Source organism: Eurosta solidaginis, chromosome 2 (genome assembly GCF_040869045.1).
Source record: "Eurosta solidaginis isolate ZX-2024a chromosome 2, ASM4086904v1, whole genome shotgun sequence".
Taxonomy (NCBI): Eukaryota; Metazoa; Arthropoda; class Insecta; order Diptera; family Tephritidae; genus Eurosta; species Eurosta solidaginis.
In genome coordinates this window covers 128,695,099-128,717,394 of record NC_090320.1, presented here as the reverse complement: position 1 = coordinate 128,717,394, position 22,296 = coordinate 128,695,099, and the positions used below count along the sequence as shown (strand labels likewise).

Here is a 22,296-nt window from a genome sequence, read left to right as displayed (position 1 = left end):
TAAGTAATAACAAAGTTATTTGGGATCTCTCACAGCAGAGACCAAGAGCATGTGTAATGCTTAAGTCAAACATTAACTATTTTTGCATTACAGAATTTTTAAGCCGGGATCTGGTGGCGGTGCAGATCGAGGCAAAGGTGAATGGAGACAACACCAGCATTGTGCTGGCCGCAGCCTACTTCCCGGGGGACGACAGCACAGTCCCTCCAGTTAACGTGCAGAAGCTAGTGGAACACTGCAGAAGAGCGAAACTTCCGTTGGTCATAGGAAGCGATGCTAACTCCCACAACACGGAGTGGGGCAGCAATGATACCAACCAAAGGGGTGAGTGTTTACTAGAATATATAGTCAGCAACGATTTGAATATATATAACGTCGGGAGCAAACCGACGTTTGTCACGAGAGTCAGGGCAGAGGTCCTAGATATAACACTTGGCAACAACCTAACTGAGAATATGATCTCGAAATGGAGTCTCAGAAGAACCCTCCCTATCGGATCATAGGATCATAAGGTTTGAGCTGGGTGCTGTATCGGGGCAATACAGCCCTAAAAGAAATCCCAGGAAAACAGACTGGGGCAGCTATAAAAGTATCATAGAGGCTAACGCGGATAGTCTCAGAAATAAGAGCAGAAGCACTAACTGTACTGAGTTAGAGGGCAGGGTAGATAGGGCAAATCAGATAATGATAGATGCCTACAACTCCAGTTGCCGAGTCTCCTTAGTTAAGGGTAAGAAGGCAACCCCCTGGTGGTCGCATGACCTGACACTACTAAGGAAGAAAGTCAGGAGGAAACTCTTTAACGGGGCAAGAAGAACCGGCAACTGGGAGGAATACACTCAGAATCTAACAAAGTACAATAAAGAGATAAGGAAAGCTAAAAGGGAAAGTTTCAGAAATTTCTGCGAGGGAATTTCTAGCACACCTGCAGCGGCAATGCTCCACAAGGCCCTAGCCAAAGAGCAGAGGGAGATTAACTTAGCGATTAGGCTTCCAGACGGTACCTATACCGGAACGGTGGAGGAGCGAGCGAGGGCCCTGCTACACACGCATTTTCCGGGTGCCTCTCCGCAAGTACCGGAACCTGTGTTCCCCAGAGTGAAACCAACCCCATCAGACTGGCAACTGGCCAACTCCCTCTTCAGTGAGGCCAGAGTCAGATGGGCAGTGGAATCCTTTGAGAAATACAAATCTCCGGGGGTGGATGGCATCTACCCGGTGCTAATGCAGCAAGGGACACAGATCATCCCACATCTGGCCAGGATCATGAGAGATAGTCTGGCACTGGGATACATACCCATGATGTGAAGAAGAGCAAAAGTGGTTTTCATACCAAAAGTAGGAAAAAAAGGACTATTCGCAGGCAAAGTCCTTCAGACCAATAAGTCTAACTTCCTTTGTCTTGAAGGCAATGGAAAAGATATTGGACCAAGAAATCAGGTCGAACGCCCTCAAGAGCTGGCCCTTACATCATAGCCAGCATGCGTACAGAGCGGGTAGGTCCACGGACACAGCTCTGTACCAATTAACATCTGAAATACAGAGGGCATTCGAAACAGAGGAAACAGTGATTTGCGCTTTCCTTGACATTGAGGGTGCCTTTGACAACACATCTCATGAAAGCGTAAATATAGCACTGCAGAGAAGAGGAATTCAGATGCCTATCCAGAGATGGATTGACAATCTACTCCGCACAAGAATCGCTGAAGTCCATGTAGGCAACAGCGCAGTTAAGGTTAATACCACGAGGGAGTGCCCTCAAGGAGGTGTTCTATCACCCCTTCTGTGGAGCCTAGTAGTGGACGAACTCCTGCAAAAGCTATCTGACAGTGGCATAAGATGCCAGGGATACGCTGACGACATCGTCATAATTGCAAGGGGTAAGTACGAGAGTACGCTCTGTGACATAATACAGAGAGCACTGAATATTACGAAGGGATGGTGTGCCAGTGTGGGGCTGAACATCAACCCATCTAAAACGACCATCATCCCTTTCACCAGAAGAAGGGCCCTACCGGCCCTGAGAGCAATTACAATAAATGGCGTGGCACTAGAACAGGGAACCGCGGTGAAATACTTGGGGGTCACTTTTGACACCAAGCTCCTATGGAAACAGCACTTCGACTCCATGAGAGCTAAGGCCACGAGGTCCATCATGATATGCAAACGTCTAGCAGGCAAATCATGGGGCTGTAGCCCGCATGTGCTAAGATGGATGTATACCATGATAGTAAAACCTATGATAACATACGGTTCGATAGCCTGGGCATCGAAAACAACTCGGGCGACGACGAGGCAAGCGCTGTCAAAACTTCAGCGACTGGCATGTGTATGCATCACGGGAGCTATGCGCACATGCCCTACAGCAGCGCTGGAGGCTATCCTTGATCTGACCCCGCTGCATATATCAATAGAGCAGTCAGCCAAGAGAACCCTCCTGAATATTGCTAAGGAGGGCTCGGGCATAGGTAAAGTTATATCGTCCCGGAACATGGAGGAATTGAGAGAGAAGATCCCAATCTCTCAACTCCCGAGGGATGATATCCTCAGGCATATAGTCTATGAGAGAAGGTACAAAGTAGAATTGGGAGACAAGGGTACGTGGGAGGAAAGCAGAATTGTGTACATTCATCAGCTAAATAAAATAGTATGGTACACAGATGGCTCGAAGACGCCAGAGGGGATTGGATCTGGAGTCATTGGACCCAGAGCCAAGATATCAACGCCTCTGGGAGCACACCCGAGCATTTTTCAAGCGGAAGTGTTCGCTATAAGCCAGTGTGCTGACCTGACCCTTCAGCGCGAATACTCCAACGAAACAATTGCCATACTCAGTGACAGTCAGGCCGCCCTCAAGGCGATTTCGGCGTCTGAAATAAAATCAGCACTAGTCTTTGAGTGCGTTGAAAAGCTAAATCGACTAGGAGCACACAACAAACTGTTGTTGGCCTGGGTTCCTGGCCACCGGGGAGTGGATGGCAATGAGCAAGCGGACAGCCTGGCAAAGGAGGCAGCAATGACACGACCTATTGGTCCTGAGCCGTTCCTGCCAGTAGGCCTGCAGGAAATCAGAGGGCATCTACTATTAGAAGAAAGGGATAAGAGGGAAGAACACTGGCGCAATATGCCAGGCTTGAGGCAATCTAAGTTACTGCTGGGGGGGCTACAACACAACTCGATATAGAGCATTAATGGGTCTGTCGAAAGATAACCTGAGGATCCTAACAGCTATTCTTACAGGGCACTGCAGACTGAACAGCCACATGCAGAAGCTGGGCATCCTATCGAACAACACATGCCGATTTTGTGATCGATCAGCGGAGACGGCGGAACATATACTGCTGGAATGTGACGCAATCTCAAGACGTAGGGCTAAGTTTTTGGGCTCACCATGGCCAGAGCACTCTCACATCAAATCCCTCAAGCCAGGTGAACTGCTAGGGTTCATCAGAGAAGTCGGCTTGGATGAGGTGCTGTGAAGCAGTTGAGGGCACAATAGACCAATGGTCGCAGTGCGATCCTCAATTAATTATCTATCTATCTATCTAGTTTTTTTTAAAGGCATGATAGGAACTTTTTTTTCTGTCTATGGCGCAGGAACAGTAAGGTTGGCAAGGACCCGCCCCAGCCGACAATGACTAGCCACTGTGCACCACCACATCATGCCGACCGCCTTCCTTACTGCTTCCACAGAAAATGCGATACCATAACAATTACCTAAACCAAAGAACAAAAAGAAGAAAAAAAATATAAGCTCAAGTATGTCACACTGAAAAAATACCGCACAAGGGAAACAATTAAAAAAAAAAAAGGGCGTGAGGCACTCGGGGACTGCCGCGGTAAAGCTATTTGCTTCATACGGCTGAGTTCTCAGGTGCTGCATTTCCTCAAAATGCTTACGGATATGACTCCTTAAGTCCCTAGGCGGTGTTGGCTCATCAATCAGATGTCTGTTGGGATGCCGAGGATTCTGGGTATTCAACAGGAACTGTTTGGTTAGTATCTCATTTTTCTCCCTGATGGGGGATAAGAAGACATCCTGTGGCGGTTCTGAGCGCAGTATTTTGGCAGGCCTGTAGCTTATTCCAGTGGGCTATTTTTAGGCTTGGCGACCATATAGGGGACGCGTAGGATGTAGTCGGCTGGCCAATTGCTTTGTAAGTGGTAATGAGCGTTTCTTTGTCTTTTCCCCAAGTACTGCCAGAAAGAGATTTGAGGATTTTATTACGGCTCTGGATTTTCGGTACAATTGCGGCTTCATGCTTACCAAAATGTAGATCCTGATCAAACGTCACACCAGATTTCGGGGTGTAGGACTGTCGGTAGCGTAGAGCCATCGACGTGGATGTTCAAAATGGTCGAAATTTGGGACGTGGATGTTGTAAATAAGGTCGCGGAGGATTTAGTCGGTGATAATGCCAGGTTTCGCGACGCGAAAAAATGGAGAGATCAGGGAGGTAGCCGTTTATTATACTGCAAAGCTCATCGATCCCTGGGCCTGGGCCTGTGGCCATTATTGTGCAGTCATCGGCGTAGGAAACGATAGTAACTCCTTCTGGTGGCGAAGGTAGCTTAGATATGTAGAAATTAAACAAAACTGGGGATAGGACACCACCATGTGGCACCCGCTGTTTAATTCTTCTTGGTTTTGATGTTTCATTTCTAAATTGCACCGATGCCTGCCGACCACCCAGATAATTTGCGGTCCACCTTTTAAGGCATGGGGGAAGGGTAGACCCTTCCAGGTCTTGCAGTAACGTGCCATGGTTGACCGTATCAAAAGCTTTTGATAGGTCTAGCACTACGAGTACTGTTCTATGGTGGGAGTTTTGATTTAAACCGCAATTTATCTGGATTTAAACCGCAATTTTCTGAAGCCATGCTGATGGCAGGCTAGCTGCAAATTTGCTTTGAAGTAGGGGAGCAAAATGACTTAAAGCGTCTTGGCTACTGGCGATAGGAGAGATATCGGGCGATATGACTCCCCTATGTTAGCTGGTTTCCCTGGCTTTAGTAGCGGGACCACCTCGACCATTTTCCATTTTTCGGGTATGACAAAGGTGGAAAGAGACAGGTTGAAGACATGTGCTAAATATTTGAAACCCTCTTTCCCTAGGCTTTTAAGCATCGGCATGGTTATGCCGTCTGGGCCCACTGCTTTGAATGGTTTAGCATGACCGATGGCATCTTCAACCTCTTTGGCGGTGATGGTAATTGATGACGCGCTGAACTTATGTTTATGTGCGTGTCTGTTGGCCCTCCATCTATCTTTGTCGACCGTAGAATGCATTATATATTGTCGGCAGAAAGCGCTCGCGCATTTTTTCGCATCCGACAGCACTTTATCGTCAAAGGCGATGGAAACTTTTTCATTGTGCCTAGACGGATTCGATAGGGACTTTACGGTGGACGAAAGTTTACCTATACCGGCAGAGAGGTTACAACCGCTTAGTTGCTCCTCGCATTTCGCCCGCTTGTGTCCATCCACAAGCAATCTGATGCGTTGGTTTATATCAATTATTTGGGGGTCGCCGGGATCGAGCTGTATTATTAGGTCACGTTCTCTCGCTAAACTTGCGGTCTCTGCCGGGAAGTGGGCCGAATTTCGGGAATTCTACCTGCGGGAATGAAACGAGCCGAGGCGGATTCAATGACCTTGCGTAAAGCACGCTCTCCTTGGCGGGCATCAGTTGGAATAGGGAGGGCAGCAAAGCGGTTGTCTGTAAAGGATTTGTATTCGTCTCACTTTCCTGTTTTAAAGTTAATGAAAGTGCGTTTTTCTGTGACGATAAAGTCGGCGGAACGCTCGAGCGAAATAAGTATAGCCAAGTGGTCGGATGCCAATGTTACCATCGGCTGCCAGTTGACGCAGTTTACGAGCTCTGCGCTCACGATTGAAATATCCGGCAAACTGTGACAGCTTCCTACCATACGTGTGGGAGCGCCTCCGTTTATTGTGCAGAACGTCGTTTCTTCTATTCGATCCGCCAACATCTCACCCCTACTGTCCACGCGCAAGTTTGAATGTAATAGATCGTGATGGGCATTGAAATCGCCTAAGATAATGCGATTGTTTCCAGTGAGTACGGCGCTGATATTAGGGCGGTATCCACTGGGGCAACAGGTGGCAGGAGGGATGTAGATGTTGGTGATTTCTAGGTTTGCATCGCCCGACCGGACAGATAATCCTTGACGTTGTAAGACACTGTCCCTGCGGTCGATGTCGGGATCAAATACATGATATAGCACAGTGTGGTGTATGATAAACGCGAGGCCGCCTCCGTTTCCGCTCTCGCGATACCCAGAAAAGGTCTGCAATGCAGATCTTGCTGTGAGTTTAGTCTCTTGAATCGCAGCAATGCGGATGTTGTGCCGCTTCATGAAGTCGACTATCTCCGTGATGTTGTTGTTGTTGTTGTTGTAGCAGTGCTCGCCCCACCTAATAGCCGCGACCGATCACAAATTGTCATCAATATCCTCTAACGGGAGTCCAAGGAAACTTGCCGTTTCAACAGGGGTGGACCATAAGTAAAGGAGTGTTAGAGGCGTTGGTTCCACATTACAATTGAAGAGATGGTTGGTGTCATGTTGGGACACATTACAAGCGGGGCATACATTTTGTATGTCGGGGTTGATTCTGGATAGGTAAGAGTTTAACCTGTTACAGTATCCAGAACGAAGTTGAGCAAGAGTGACACGCGTTTCCCTGGGGAGTATGCGTTCCTCTTCCGCAAGTTTTGGATAATTTTCGTTAAGTACTGGATTCACCGGGCAATTCCCGGCATAAAGGTCCGACGCCTGTTTATGGAGTTCACCAAGGACCTGCTTGTGTTTTTTCACTTCATACGGCTGGGTTCTCAGGTGCCGTATTTCCTCAAAATGCTTACGGAGATGACTGCTTAAGCCCCTAGGCGGTGCTGGTTCATCAATCAGATGTCTGTTGGGATGCCCAGGTTTCTGGGTATTCAACAGGAACTGTTTGGTCAGCATCTCTGCTGGCAGGAACGATATATATGGGTAGCAGACTCAATGCACAGGGCCAGAGTCCCCACGCAACCCAGGTTTGGGCAGATTTCCTCGGGTGGGAATACATACAGCGGTACGAACACGACGGTTTTAAAGCGCAGGAACTAATACTCGAGGTGCCCCAACAACTCAACAACAACGACTGTGGCGTCTACGTAGCCGAGAATATGGAGAGGGTTTTACGATACACAGGGAGCGGAGAAGGAATGCCCGGACTGTGTAAACAGCCGTTGACGGAGGAAATGGCGAGCAAGAAGCGCACAGAAATGCTGGCACGGTTCCTACGAGACGGCCGAAAGCCCAAGGAAACCATACAAAACACTACCACCACATACCACTCTCACGCAGCTCCACAACTAAGCACCGAGGACCAAATAGAACACCATTAATTTGGCCCACACAAAACGACCCCACATCATATTCGATACAGCACTAACACAACAGCCAGTCACAAAAGGCTATAGCAACAGACCAACCAACAAGTTCAATACAGCATACATCATATTCGATTCAACACTAACACAACAGCCAGTCACAAAAGGCTATAGCAACAGACCAACCAACAAGTTCAATACAGCATTGACACAACAGCCAGTCACAAAAGGCTATAGCAGCAGACCAACCAACAAGTCTCAGCAACACAACGGGCAAACACAACACTTTAATGCCAACACAACAAACTAACAAATCTCAGCAACGCAACGAGCGTTCGCAACATCGAACAGCAACCATGGCAACGCAACCATTTGAGCCAGCAATACCAAACAAAGCAATAAAAGGAGCAACACAGCAGGACAGAAGTTAGTTAGCACGGAACTGTGGCCGTGACCAGAGCTACCTGTGGAGCGTCCCTTGAAGTTGTCGGTTCTACCATGCGGACAGGTCGTTTCACAGGATTAAGTCGTGGCCTCAAGTGGTGAATGTGTCGGTTATACCACCAAACACCGCTTGAGACTTCGCCAGCAACGGCATTACCACAGTAACGCGCACCCGCGAACAGGCAGCGTCCGCCCGCCTGCGCCGACAGTAACAGCGCCACAAACAGCGCTACGCAAGCATATACGTTCGCCGCAGCAATACTACGCAAACATACAACGCTAGCCGCAACAGCATCATAGCTAATATATACGCTGGCCATACCATTGCGCCAATCTACTACGCTGGCCGCAACAGCACCATAGCTAATACACTACGTTGGCTTCAGTACTGCGCCGATCTACTACGCTGACCACGACAGCGCCCCGATAATATACTGCGTTGACACAGCAAAGTTACGCAAACCTACTACGCCAACTGTACCAGAGTTACCCTCGTGCCGAAGCACGGAGCTGTGGTCGTGACCAGAGCTACTTGTGGAGCGTCCCTTGAAGTTGTCGGTTCTACCATGCGGACAGGTCGCTTCAAGGGAGTGAGTCGTGGCCTCAAGTGGTGAATGTGTCAGTTATACCACCAAACACCACTTGAGACCTCGTGAGCAACGGCACCACCACAGTGACGCGCCCCGCGAGCAGGTGACATTCGCCAGCCAAACTACCACGCTGGTCTGAATCGCAAACATACTACGTTGGCCATAGCATTACGCCAATCCACTACCCCGGCCACAATCGCACACACACTACGTCGGCCACAGCATTACGCCAGCCACTACGCTGACCGCGACCGCACCACGCTAACATATTACGTGGACCACATCACTACGCAAACATACGACGTTGGCCACAGCATTGCGCCAACCCACTACGCTGACCGCACGCGCCAACATACGACGAGGGCCACAACAGCGCTACGCAAGCACATTACGTTGGTCACCGCACCACGCTGGCCACAACAGCACTACGCACACATACTACGGTGACCACAGCAGAGTCACGCAAATACACGACGTCAACCACACTAGGGTTGCGTACATACACACCAACGCAAGGCGTCACCGAAACACATTTTACACGCACGCAGGCAACGACCAGCTGGGCGTCCTAAAGGGACACGCACAACGACGCAGGGCGTCACAAAACACATTTACACACACACAAGCAACGATCATCGAGGCGTCATAACGGGACACAACAACAACAGTACCGTTGGCCCACCACGCAGTATAGAGCAAGCATACAGTGAAACGAAAACAACAAATACTTCTTCTTTTGATTACGTAAAATTTTTCATTTTAATTATAGTGTACATACATATATAGAATTAGAGAAATAAAGTGAATTTATATGAAAACGATTTGCACGGTGTCACAAATTTACAAATATATTGTAAGCGAACCTTGGACACGGCGAGTATACCCCCAGCACTTATTGAAGAAGCGCCGGGACGGGAAAAGCTTCGTTACAACTGTTAAGAAACATTTAACGAATCTTGCTGATACGACAGCATCGACAAGTCCGAATTCACATACCAATTTCATAGTAGTACAGGCACAAGCGAATTGCTAGAAGACCCTTAAACCAACACCTCCGCCTCCAGGGCCAGCAGTACGCTGCAGCGTAATACAACGAACGCCAAAATTAGCCCCAAGTAAACAGGTCGTAAAAGTCAACACGAAGTTTTATTGCCACCAGGTTCACTCGATCACCTCGGACCAGAGCCCAACAATACCAACACAGCGTGCCCGAGACCGCGCACCACAACCAACGACAGCGTCAACTTCACCAGCAAAATCAACATCACCAGTAACCACGCCGACAGAGGCCCACGGTACGTACTCTGGCGGCCATGTAAGTACCAGCCATGTATGAACTTCAAAATAATTACCCTACAAAAAATTGTTGGTCATAAAACTTACCCACGCCCATGCAAATGTGACTAGAAATATAACCTATGACTGTAAAATAGCTAGTCAAATGACGTAGAATGACGAGAGCGTTTTTACAGGGTAGTTAAAGGAACTTCTAAGTGGTACTTAGAGGGTTTTATACAGTCCGGTTGAACTAGAGTCGATTTTTTTGTCAAATTGTATTATTGAATACTCGAAATTGTTAGCTATACAACAAGGAGCATACATTTCCTTTTTTTTTTCATTTTAATGATGTTTTTCCTTGCTTCAAAATGATTGAAGTTAGCTCGATAAGTTTTTAGTCATAAGAAAAGCGGTCTGTATCATTTGGAAAGGTTTAGCGTTCCATTTTTGGAGCTCAACCATAAATTTAATGAAACATTTTTTTTGCGACAGCAGCCATTCGTCGATTATGCACAAATTGGCAAAAGGATTTCAATTTTTTTTTCTCATATCATACAAATGCAATATATATATACATATATATATATATATATACATATGAATCCCTATTGCGGGCAATATCTTTCGAACAACAAGGCGAAAGTAATATACGTGCACGTAATACATATTGCTATCGCAATGTCATCCTTATTGCTTTTGTAACCACTTTTCTTAGTACATATTACATATTAGTACCATTATACTATGCGCATTATACCAAATTGATATTTTGTTACACTCAAAATTAAAAATTTTGTAAGAGAGCCCCAAATATCGAAATTTGTATCCAAACTTTATAGTCTTAAAATGTGTTTTGTGAATGTGAATGAAAAAGAAAAAAAATTCAACCAAATTCTTACTTTGTAGGTAGTATATTTACAATACATAAGTACGTTTAATTACATATTTTTCTCACACATAGCGTTTATAACGATTATCAAAAAAAAAAAAAAGGGGAGACATAAATAATTGTATAATTTGAAATATTACGAGCAAAAGTAAGAGAAAAGAAAATAACCCCCAACAGAACAATCTTAGCCAGACTTAAGTATTCATGTTAGATTTCGTTTCGATTTCGGCCCAATAAAGGGTGAACTGTTGGATCATTTTTTTTCTCTCACTTTATACACTACACACTCTTACCTACATTTTCATAGTGTAAATAGCTATTCTATTATCTTATTTTTTTGTTGCATACATACATTAATAGAAATGAATTATAAATAAATAAGTATTTAAAATGGGAATGCTGGCGTAGCCATTTATTTAGAGGGAACTTAGGGAATCAGGTAAGGGGCCACCGAAATATAGGTGCGTCGGTGGCCATGGATTTTGAGGGTGGGTATAAGCACCGGGCGTCGAAACAACACCCGCGGCGCCCCCAAGTTATATTCGGCCCTTTTCTTCTTTTGTTTTAATTTTTCAGCTTTTTTTTTGGTTCTTTTGATTTTCAGAGTTTGGTAACCGGTCGTTTCCGGTTCGGTGATTTTTTTTGCGTTTAGTTTTTTTTTGAATTTTGAATCGAATTTAACGGTCTGTCCGTGGCACCCGGTTCGACCGGATGTCGTTTTGTTTAGAATTAGAATGATAGGAACCTTTTTTCTGTCTATGGCACAGGAACAGTAAGGTTGGCAAGGACCCGCCCCAGCCGACAATGACTAGCCACTGTGCACCACCACATCATGCCGACCGCCTTCCTTACTGCTTCCACAGAAAATGCGATACCATAACAATTACCTAAACCAAAGAACAAAAAGAAGAAAAAAATATAAACTCAAGGTTGTCACACTGAAAAAATACCGCACAAGGGAAACAATTAAAAAAAAAAGGGCGTGAGGCACTCGGGGACTGCCGCGGTAAAGCTATTTGCTTCATACGGCTGAGTTCTCAGGTGCTGCATTTCCTCAAAATGCTTACGGATATGACTCCTTAAGTCCCTAGGCGGTGTTGGCTCATCAATCAGATGTCTGTTGGGATGCCGACAGGAACTGTTTGGTTAGTATCTCATTTCTCTCCCTGATGGGGGATAAGAAGACATCCTGTGGCGGTTCTGAGCGCAGTATTTTGGCAGGCCTGTAGCTTATTCCAGTGGGCTATTTTTAGGCTTGGCGACCATATAGGGGACGCGTAGGATGTAGTCGGCTGGCCAATTGCTTTGTAAGTGGTAATGAGCGTTTCTTTGTCTTTTCCCCAATTACTGTCAGCAAGAGATTTGAGGATTTTATTACGGCTCTGGATTTTCGGTACAATTGCGGCTTCATGCTTACCAAAATGTAGATCCTGATCAAACGTCACACCAGATTTCGGGTGTAGGACTGTCGGTAGCGTAGTGCCATCGACGTGGATGTTCAAAATGGTCGAAATTTGGTACGTGGATGTTGTAAATAAGGTCGCGGAGGATTTAGTCGGTGATAATGCCAGGTTTCGCGACGCGAAAAAAATGGAGAGATCAGGGAGGTAGCCGTTTATTATACTGCAAAGCTCATCGATCCCTGGGCCTGTGGCCATTATTGTGCAGTCATCGGCGTAGGAAACGATAGTAACTCCTTCTGGTGGCGAAGGTAGCTTAGATATGTAGAAATTAAACAAAACTGGGGATAGGACACCACCATGTGGCACCTGCTGTTTAATTCTTCTTGGTTTTGATGTTTCATTTCTAAATTGCACCGATGCCTGCCGACCACCCAGATAATTTGCGGTCCACCTTTTAAGGCATGGGGGAAGGGTAGACCCTTCCAGGTCTTGCAGTAACGTGCCATGGTTGACCGTATCAAAAGCTTTTGATAGGTCTAGCACTACGACTACTGTTCTATGGTGGGAGTTTTGATTTAAACCGCAATTTATCTGGATTTAAACCGCAATTTTCTGAAGCCATGCTGATGGCAGGCTAGCTGCAAATTTGCTTTGAAGTAGGGGAGCAAATGACTTGGCTCATCAATCAGATGTCTGTTGGGATGCCGAGGATTCTGGGTATTCAACAGGAACTGTTTGGTTAGTATCTCATTTCTCTCCCTGATGGGGGATAAGAAGACATCCTGTGGCGATTCTGAGGGAAGTATTTTGGCAGGCCTGTAGCTTCTTCCAGTGGGTAATTTTTAGGCTTGGCGACCATATGGGTGACGCGTAGCACGTAATCGGCTGGCTAATTGCTTTGTATGTAGTAATGAGCGTTTCTTTATCTTTTCCCCAAGTACTGTCAGCGAGGGATTTGAGGATTTTGTTACGGCTCTGAATTCTCGGAACAATTGCGGCTGCGTGCTCACCAAAATGTAGATCCTGATCAAACGTCACACCCAAGATTTTGGGGTGTAGGACAGTCGGCAGAGTAGTGCCATCGACGTGGATGTTCAAAATGGTCGACATTTGGAACGTCCATGTTGTAAATAAGGTCACGGAAGATTTAGTCGGTGATAATGCCAGGTTTCGTGAGGCGAAAAAACTGGAGAGATCAGGGAGGTAGCCGTTTATTCTATTGCATAGCCCATCGATCTGTGGGCCTGTGCCTGTGGCCATTATTGTGCAGTCATCGGCGTAGGAAACGATTGTGACTCCTTCCGGTGGTCAAGTTAGCTTAGATATGCAAAAATTAAACAAAAGTAGGGACAGGACACCACCCTGTAGCACCCCTTGTTTAATTCTTCTTGGTTTTGATGTTTCGTTTCTAAATTGCACCGATGCCTGCCGACCACCCAGATAATTTGCGGTCCATGGTTGACTGTATCAAAAGCTTTTGATAGGTCTAGCGCTACGAGTACTGTTCTATGGTGGGGGTATTGATTTAAACCGCAATTTATCTGGGTGGTAATGGCATTGAGCGCGGTGGTAGTGCTATGGAGTTTTCTGAAGCCATGCTGATGAGGGGCTAGCTGCAAATTTGCTTGGAAATAAGGGAGCAAAATGGCTTCAAGCGTCTTTGCCACTGGCGATAGGAGATATATCGGACGATGCGACTCACCTGTTAGCTGGTTTCCCAGGCTTTAGTAGCGGGACCACCTTGGCCATTTTCCATTTCTCAGGTATGACAAAGGTGGAGACAGATTGAAGACATGCGCTAAATATTTGAAACCCTCTTTCCCTAGGCTTTTAAGCATCGGCATGGCTATGCCGTCTGGGCCCACTGCTTTGGATGGTTTAGCACGACCAATGGCGTCCTTAACCTCTTTAGCGGTGATGGTGATTGGTGACGCGCTGAATTTGTGTTTATGTGCGTGTCTATTGGCTCTCCGTCTATCTTCGTCGACCGTAGGATGCATTATATATTGTCGGCAGAAAGCGCTCGCGCATTTTTTCGCGTCCGACAGCACTTTGTCGCCAAAGGCGATGGAAACTTTGTCTTTGTGCTTAGTCGGATTCGATAGGGACTTTACGGTGGACCAAAGTTTACCCACACCGGTAGAGAGGTTACAACCTCTTAGGTGCTCCTCCTATTTCGCCCGCTTGTGTTCATCCACAAGCAATCTGATGCGTTTGTTTATATCCCTTATTTGGGGGTCGCCTGGATCAAGCTGTCTTATAAGGTCACGTTCTCTCGCAAAGTTTGCGGCCTCCGCCGGGAAGTGGGGCCGGATTTCGGGAATTCTCCCGGCGGGAATGAAATGTGCCGAGGCGGATTTAATGACCTTACGGAAGGCACGTTCCCCTTGGCGGGCATCAGTCGGGATAGGGAGGGCAGCAAAGCGGCTGTCTGTAAAGGATTTATATTCTTCCCACTTTCCTTTTTTGAAGTTTGTGAAAGTGCGTTTTTCAGTGACGATGAAGTCGGCGGTACGCTCAACCGAAATAAGTATGGGCAGGTGGTCGGATGCCAATGTTACCATCGGCTGCCAGTTGACGCAGTTTACGAGTTCTGCGCTCACGATTGAGATATCTGGCGAGCTGTGACAGCTTCCTACCATACGTGTGGGGGCGTCTCCGTTTATTGTGCAGAACGTCGTTTCTTCTATTTGATCCGCCAACATCTCACCCCTACTGTCCGCCCGCAAGTTTGAGTGCCATAGATCATGATGGGCATTGAAATCGCCTAAGATAATGCGATTGTTGCTAGTGAGTAAGGCCCTGATATTAGGGCGGCATCCACTGGGGCAACAGGTGGCAGGAGGGATGTAGATGTTGATGATTTCTAGGTTTGCATCGCCTGACCGGACAGATAGCCCTTGACGTTCTAAGACATTGTCCCTGCGGTCGATGCCAGGATCAAATATATAATATTGCACAGAGTGGTGTATGATAAACGCGAGACCGCCTCCATTTCCGCTCTAGCGGTCTTTCCTGTGGACATTATACCCAGAGCAGGTCTGCAATGCAGATCTTGGTGTGAGTTTAGTCTCTTGAAATCGCAGCAATGCGGATGTTGTGCCGCTTCATGAAATCGACTATCTCCGTAATCTTCCCAGTTAGTCCATTACAGTTTAACTGCAGAATTATGAAGTGCATAAGGGGAGACGTCGCCACTCTGGGGGTAAGTGGCGGGTGACTACGCCTGGGTTGTGGAAGGCCAGGACGCAATTGCTGTTGTGGCCCTGGGACTGGGCGTCCTTGGGCAAGCATTGGGGTACCCGGATGATTTGGGTTGGCGACCTGACAACATGGCGCGATGAAACCCGTCGTGGGGTTGCCGTCGCGGAGACCAGAACATCTAGGAAAGTGGCACCACCCAAGGCAGGAGCTGCATTGGGCGGATGTCGCAAACCTATCTATTCTGTGCTGGCAGACGGTGCAATCGGAGGTAGGGACTAAGAGCCTGTTTCCCTGACCTGCACGATTGCTGCCGGAAAAGAGGGGAGAGAAGACGGGGGCAGGGGCTGATGCTCAGCATTGCTACCAACCCTACTACGAAGGTAGTAGTTATGAGTGGTATCAGCTGTTTGAGTTGTTGGCACCGTGGGGCGCGAGCAGCAGCGGGTACTGGTTGTGGCTTGCTGAGCAGCGGGGCTGCTGGAAGGTAGTGGGGGGCGCTTAGGCGTAGACTACGGGACGCCCTTGGGCGTGAACAGCAAGGAGCCACAAAAGATTTATAAAAGTTACGTGGACGACGGGTTTTGGGATCAAGCCCAGAACAACCTGTCCGATGCAACCATCCCTTGCACGAGACACACTGAACAGAGTAAGACCGTCCTAAAAATATTCTTTTCCGGCAGATGCAGCAAAACCATTTCTCAGGACCGGGGTCAGGAGACGGACCCGAATTGGATTCGATGCCTTCCCGGAGTAAGAGAATATGGAGCAGTCCTGCTGCAAGGAGCTGCTGGGAGGATGACAATTTGTAGGAGGGTCGAAACAAATTAGATGGGGTCACACTGAAATGACAGTCCTTGGTCGGGAAAAATCCCGAGTCGCTCCGGTACATAGAACCGACTTCCTTGGGAAGCGTTGCAGACCTGCTCTGGGTATAATGTCCACAAAAAAGATCGCGAGAGCGGAAATGGAGGCGGCCTCGCGTTTATAATACACCACTCTGTGCAATATCACATATTTGATCCTGGCATCGACCGCAGGGACAATGTCTTAGAACGTCAAGGCCTATCTGTCCGGTCAGGCGATGCAAACCTAGAAATCTTCAACATCTACATCCCCCCTGCCACCTGTTGCCTCAGTGGATACCGCCCTAATATCAGAGCCTTACTCACTGGCAACAATCGCATTATTTTAGGCGATTTCAATGCCCATCATGATCTATGGCATTCAAATTTGCGGGCGGACAGTAGGGGTGAGATGTTGGCGGATCAAATAGAAGAAACGACGTTCTGCACAATAAACGGAGACGCACCCACACGTATGGTAGGAAGCTGTCACAGTTCGCCAGATATCTCAATCGTGAGCGCAGAACTCGTAAACTGCGTCAACTGGCAGCCGATGGTATCATTGGCATCCGACCACCTGCCTATACTTGTTTCGCTCGAGCGTACCACCTATCTTCATCGTCACCGAAAAACGCACTTTCATAAACTTTAAAAAAGAAAAGTGGGAAGAATATAAATCTTTTACAGACAACCTCTTTGCTGCCCTCCCTATCCCGACTGATGCCCGCCAAGGGGAGCGTGCCTTCCGCAAGGTCATTGAATCCGCCTCGGCACGTTTCATCCCCGCCGGGAGAATTCCCGAAATCCGGCCCCACTTCCCGGCGGAGGCCGCAAACTTAGCGAGAGAACGTGACCTTATAAGGCAGCTTGATCCAGGCGACCCCCAAATAAGGGATATAAACCAACGCATCAGATTCCTTGTGGATGAACACAAGCGGGCGAAATGGGAGGAGCACCTAAGAGTTTGTAACCTCTCTACCTGTGTGGGTAAACTTTGGTCCACCGTAAAGTCCCTATCGAATCCTACTAAGCACAAAGACAAAGTTTCCATCGCCTTTGGCGACAAAGTGCTGTCGGATACGAAAAAATGCGCGAGCGCTTTCTGCCGACAATATATAATGCATTCTACGGTCGACAAAGATAGACGGAGGGATTCAAGGGGTTGTGTAGCGCAATATATAGCTTCTCCAACCCAACTGTCAACCTCACCTTCGAGCGGCGAATCCCGTTTCACTAACAGACGAGGCTCTGGCGACCCCAAGCTCCTCATGAAACTTGGGGGTGGGGAGGGAGGGATGGCCTGAAGGTTCAATGTGGCCATATAAATCGTTCCAGAGATGGTCGGGCCAGCACCTTAATGGTGCTGTGTTACCGGAGCGTATCGGATCTGTATCCGACAAAGGACCATCACATCGATAACACTCCCCAAAGCCTTCGGGGAGTAACCTAATCGCTACAACAACAACAACAACAACATAGACGGAGGGCCAACAGACACGCACATAAACATAAATTCAGCGCGTCACCCATCACCATCACCGCTAAAGAGGTTGAGGACGCCATTGGTCGCGCTAAACCATCCAAAGCAGTGGGCCCAGACGGCATAGCCATGCCGATGCTTAAAAGCCTAATACGGCACCTGAGAACCCAGCCGTATGAAGTGAAAAAACACAAGCAGGTCCTTGGTGAACTCCACAAACAGGCGTCGGACCTTTATGCCGGGAATTGCCCGGTGAATCCAGGACTCAAAGTAAAGTATCCAAAACTTGAGGAAGAGGAACGCATACTCCCCAGGGAAACTCGTCTCACTCTGGCTCAACTTCGTTCTGGATACTGTAACAGGTTAAACTCTTACCTATCCAGAATCAACCCCGACATATAAAATGTATGCCCCGCTTGCAATGTGTCCCCACATGACACCAACCATCTCTTTAATTGTAATGTGGAACCAACGCCTCTAACACCCCTTTCCCTATGGTCCACCCCTGTTGAAACAGCAAGTTTCCTTGGACTCCCGTTAGAGGATATTGATGACAGTTTGTGATCGGTCGCGTCTGTTAGGTGGGGCGAAGCACTGCTACAACAACAAAAGCAGAAGAGTAACTCACTCTCCCAAGGGAAACGCGCGTTACTCTAGCTCAACTTCAATCTGGATGCTGTAACAGGATAAACGGTAGTAGTGCAGTATACGGTACCCACCCTAAAGTTGGGCCAAGTTTTTCGAGTGACGTATCAAAAGACGCGTATTAATCTCGAGAACAATAATCCGAAGGCGGAAAAGAAGTTGGCGATTTTCATGTGGTTGTTGTTGTGTTAGTACCCACCAAAAAATTGTGCATCACCGTGGCGGTAGCCACGGTTATATCACACACCCGGACTTGGCATGGCGTAGCCCAGGGTTATTTTTTATAAGCGCGGCAGCAGGCCGCCAACTCAGAAAGGTGTTCTGCGCAAAAATACTATGGATCCCATCCCCTGTTTCGGAGGTACCCGCGGGCCTTTTTCGGTTTTTCGTTAATATCTTTTGAAAGAGTTCATATTTTTATTTTCCGCCTTCGGATTATTAATACTGATGTCAAGACGCGTCGTTTGAGACCCTCTCGATATATTATTATATTATATATTTGGTAGCGTATTATCAGTCGACCCCTCAACTAGACTATTACCTAAGTCGCACCTATTTGAAGGAGCGAAGCATTGCTACTACAAAATATCCCTCTTTATATTTTTGGACGGTAACGTTTTACAAGACGGTGCACCAATAGAATTTTATCAAAAATTATCAAAGGTGGTATCAAAAGACGCGTATCGACCTGCATTTTTAGAATCCGAAAGCGAAAATTTAAATTTTTACTTCTGTAATAACAAAAAATTGGTTAAAATTCTCATGTGGTTTTGATACCACTTTTGATAATTTTTGGGTAATTCTATACGACAGTCCGGGTGTGGTATAACCGTGGCTACCGCCACGGTGATGCACAATTTTTTTTTGTGGGTACAAACACAACAACAACCACATGAAAATAGCCAACTTCAATTGCAAATATCTCCGGACAGAGATAAAATTTCTTTTCCGCCTTCGGATTATTGTTCTCGAGATTAATACGCGTCTTTTGATAGCGTATTAGCAGTCGAACCCTCAACTAGGCTATTACCTAATTTTTGGGTAATTCTATACAGCAGGACACTGCTAATATGCGTCCAAAAATATCGATAGGAGTCAAAAGACGCGCATTGACTTCGAGAATAATAATCTGTATTAAGTGATGTTTTCGTATAGAATTACCCAAAATATTGACAATTTGACCACACCCCACGAATTCCGATGCCTATTAGTTAGTCGAAATTACTACCATGTGATTAACTTTTTACGCTTAAGAGTACCTTGTCAACTCTCAAAACGAACGCACCGAAATCAGCAAGTATTTTCCCACAAAATGGTCCTGGCGCCAGCCCCACGAACTCCATAACCAATATATCTTTAAGCGGCATTCTAATAGAGTTGGCAAATATCCGTGTACCTGGGACTTCGTTAAAGCTACTGAAATATCGCGGTACAATGCTGCGACAGCATTCAAGGTAAAATGTGACTATAGTTGGATCGTTTCGTTCTGAACTTGTTCAATTGACCGGGTCTCTCAACTGAACAAGTGAACTATAGTTCAAACAAATTTGTTTCAAGAAAAGGAATAGATGAACAAAAAAACAACTTGTTCGTTCATCAGAAAAAGAACGAAAGAACCGAATCTCTGAAATGAAAGAAAAAGCACAACTCTATATGTGACTGACTGCCTGTGACAGCATTTAAGGGCCAATTAATGGTGACATATAACCATAACCAGATAAAACAGGACACTAGTCTTGATCGATTGAGTGTCATAATACCGAATGAAAATTTGTTCGATCAGCTCTTTCGTTCAGTCGAAGATCTAATTTGTCTCATAATAGGGGATTATATGTACAAATGGATTTAAGTAAATTGTATCAACACTAAGTAGTCTTAAGGAGAGCCGAAGTTAGGTGTTACTTGTGCTCCTTCTATTGTAATTTGGTGATTTATCACCTCTTTTCCATATAATAATAGTAATAATAATAAAAAAATAATAATAATAATACAAAAAGTTATTAAATTCACTAATTCAAATATTTTTAGGTTATGGATATGCCCACCCCTGTTGAAACGGCAAGTTTCCTTGGACTCCCGTTAGAGGATATTGATGACAATTTGTGATCGTTCGCGGCTATTAGGTGGGGTGAATCATTGCTATAACAACAACATGGATATGGCGAGAAACGAAAAACCAATTGGTTGGCTATAGTATGGTTCCCTGCAAAAATCGCGAGTACTCCATGCATGCATGTATGGAGTACTCGCTATGGACCAACCGAATGCTCCAAAATTAACCACAATTCATACAAAAAATATGGTCCAATTAACATTACGATGTCCTAGGACTGGACCATATACTCCAGCTCCGCATTACATCAGAGTAATCCATGGAGTACCCACAGTCCAATAAACATCATGTAGTGATTACAATCGTTAAAAGCGAGCAATGATCGGCTTACAATATGTTCGTGTATAAACATGAGTTGGTCCATTGCTGCATTACAGTGGTCCACATGATCCAACGATTTGCAGGGTTATGGCGTTAGCGTTATGGTATGACACCATTAATCGATTACACTGATTTCCATAAGGTAAGTTCGATCAGCTGTGTCATTGTTCGATAATCCGATAAATTCAACCATTCAGAAAAGCAAATTCCCATCATCTACAAATAAAATGAAAGCAAAATTATTTATTATGAAGAAAAAAGCTAAAGTACTGGGACTAGCCAGAAGTATAAAACGCTGAAATGAATTTAAATGCGTGATTGTAGCTTTCTTAACATTGTTGCTTTCTAAACATGTTGTTACATGTGTTAAAAACTAAACTTCATAATGACCATATAAGCGTTCATGGACTTGCTATCCAGTAAAGATGAATGGCTATAAAAATGCACAAGATCCTAGTATATTCCAACAATTTTGAAATTGGCAACAACTCAGATTTTGCGCTAGGGATTGTCTCTACTGAGCATCGGGTACGAGAATGCATTCGGAAGTTTTTCCACCTGATCCTTTCGGCATGTTCCTTTTGTTATAAATGGATTTTGTCTAATTTTTGAAACCAGTCTTGCAAGCAGTTGTTTTGTATTCAAGACCTTGGACCTATATGCAAGGTTCTTAAATTATATTGTCTCGATTATTTTTAATTAACTTTTTTATTATGTTACTTTGAACCTTGTAATTTTATTATGTTTTACAATATTTTAATTTTCAATATTGATTTTTCTATTTTCAAAAATGGTCATTATTATTCAATTTTGCATCACGAAAATATAACATTTTCTTTTAATTAATTTTTGTGTGGATATTAATTGGGGAATATTTTGAATAAGGTGCCGCGATTTTCCAACTTTTTTTTCGAGGGGTGGAGGGGGTTCTAAAAATCACAAAATTATCATCCGCAACTCTTGGAAACTCTTCGTTTATGAAATATAAGCTTTTTAATTTCCAAACTTAGTAAAATTTCAACTTAAGTCCTGCACTTAAAATTCGGGTCGCACATGTCGATAGCGGTCTCAAAAGACGCGTATTTGCGTCCAGAATCCGAAAGCAGAAACTATATTTTTTATCTCGTTTAAAAGTTATTCGCGGAAAACCCGTCGATACTATTGTCGCTTTTTTCGTTGTTGTAATTAAACAAACCGAAACATATGAAGGGGGTGAATAGTGTTGCCAGCACCGCAACAATATCTTTCTATCTTGGTAGAACATTATAAGGTGGTGGTACGTCGACATAAATGCAAACAAACACATACTATCAATGTATTTTGTTTTTGCAATTCTCTGCATAATTTGAAATTAATGTATTTAATTTACCGAAATGCGAGATTTTTAAGTATATATTAAAATTTTTTATGATAAGAATTTAGAAAAAGGGGCTTAAGTGCAGAATACATACATTTGTCAAAAAAAAATAAAAAATCGGACTTTATAGAGATTTTTATGCTGATTCCAACGGTATATTTTTTTTGGTGCAAATGAAAGGTTTGGGGGTAATTCCATGTCAAAAGGCGAAATTATGAATTTTTCAAATCAAAATATCTCCGAAACTAGTGGATGGATTTCAAAAAGTTAAAAATCGAAAAATAACTTATAAAAATACCTTTCATCTGGTGTATATATATCTTTAACTTT

At 45.4% G+C, this 22,296-nt stretch overlaps 1 protein-coding gene across 1 annotated transcript in view; it reads right to left on the bottom strand.

The window, feature by feature from the left end:
* Amacr (Alpha-methylacyl-CoA racemase) overlaps positions 1–19,701 on the bottom strand; it is a 127,712-nt gene extending 108,011 nt beyond the window's left edge. Inside the window, exon 1 of the mRNA XM_067766211.1 lies at positions 19,435–19,701. Coding sequence (XP_067622312.1) covers positions 19,435–19,542 — 108 coding nt within the window. The 5' untranslated portion in view covers positions 19,543–19,701. The remainder of the gene's footprint in view (positions 1–19,434) is intronic.
* Between the last annotated feature and the right edge of the window lie 2,595 nt (positions 19,702–22,296).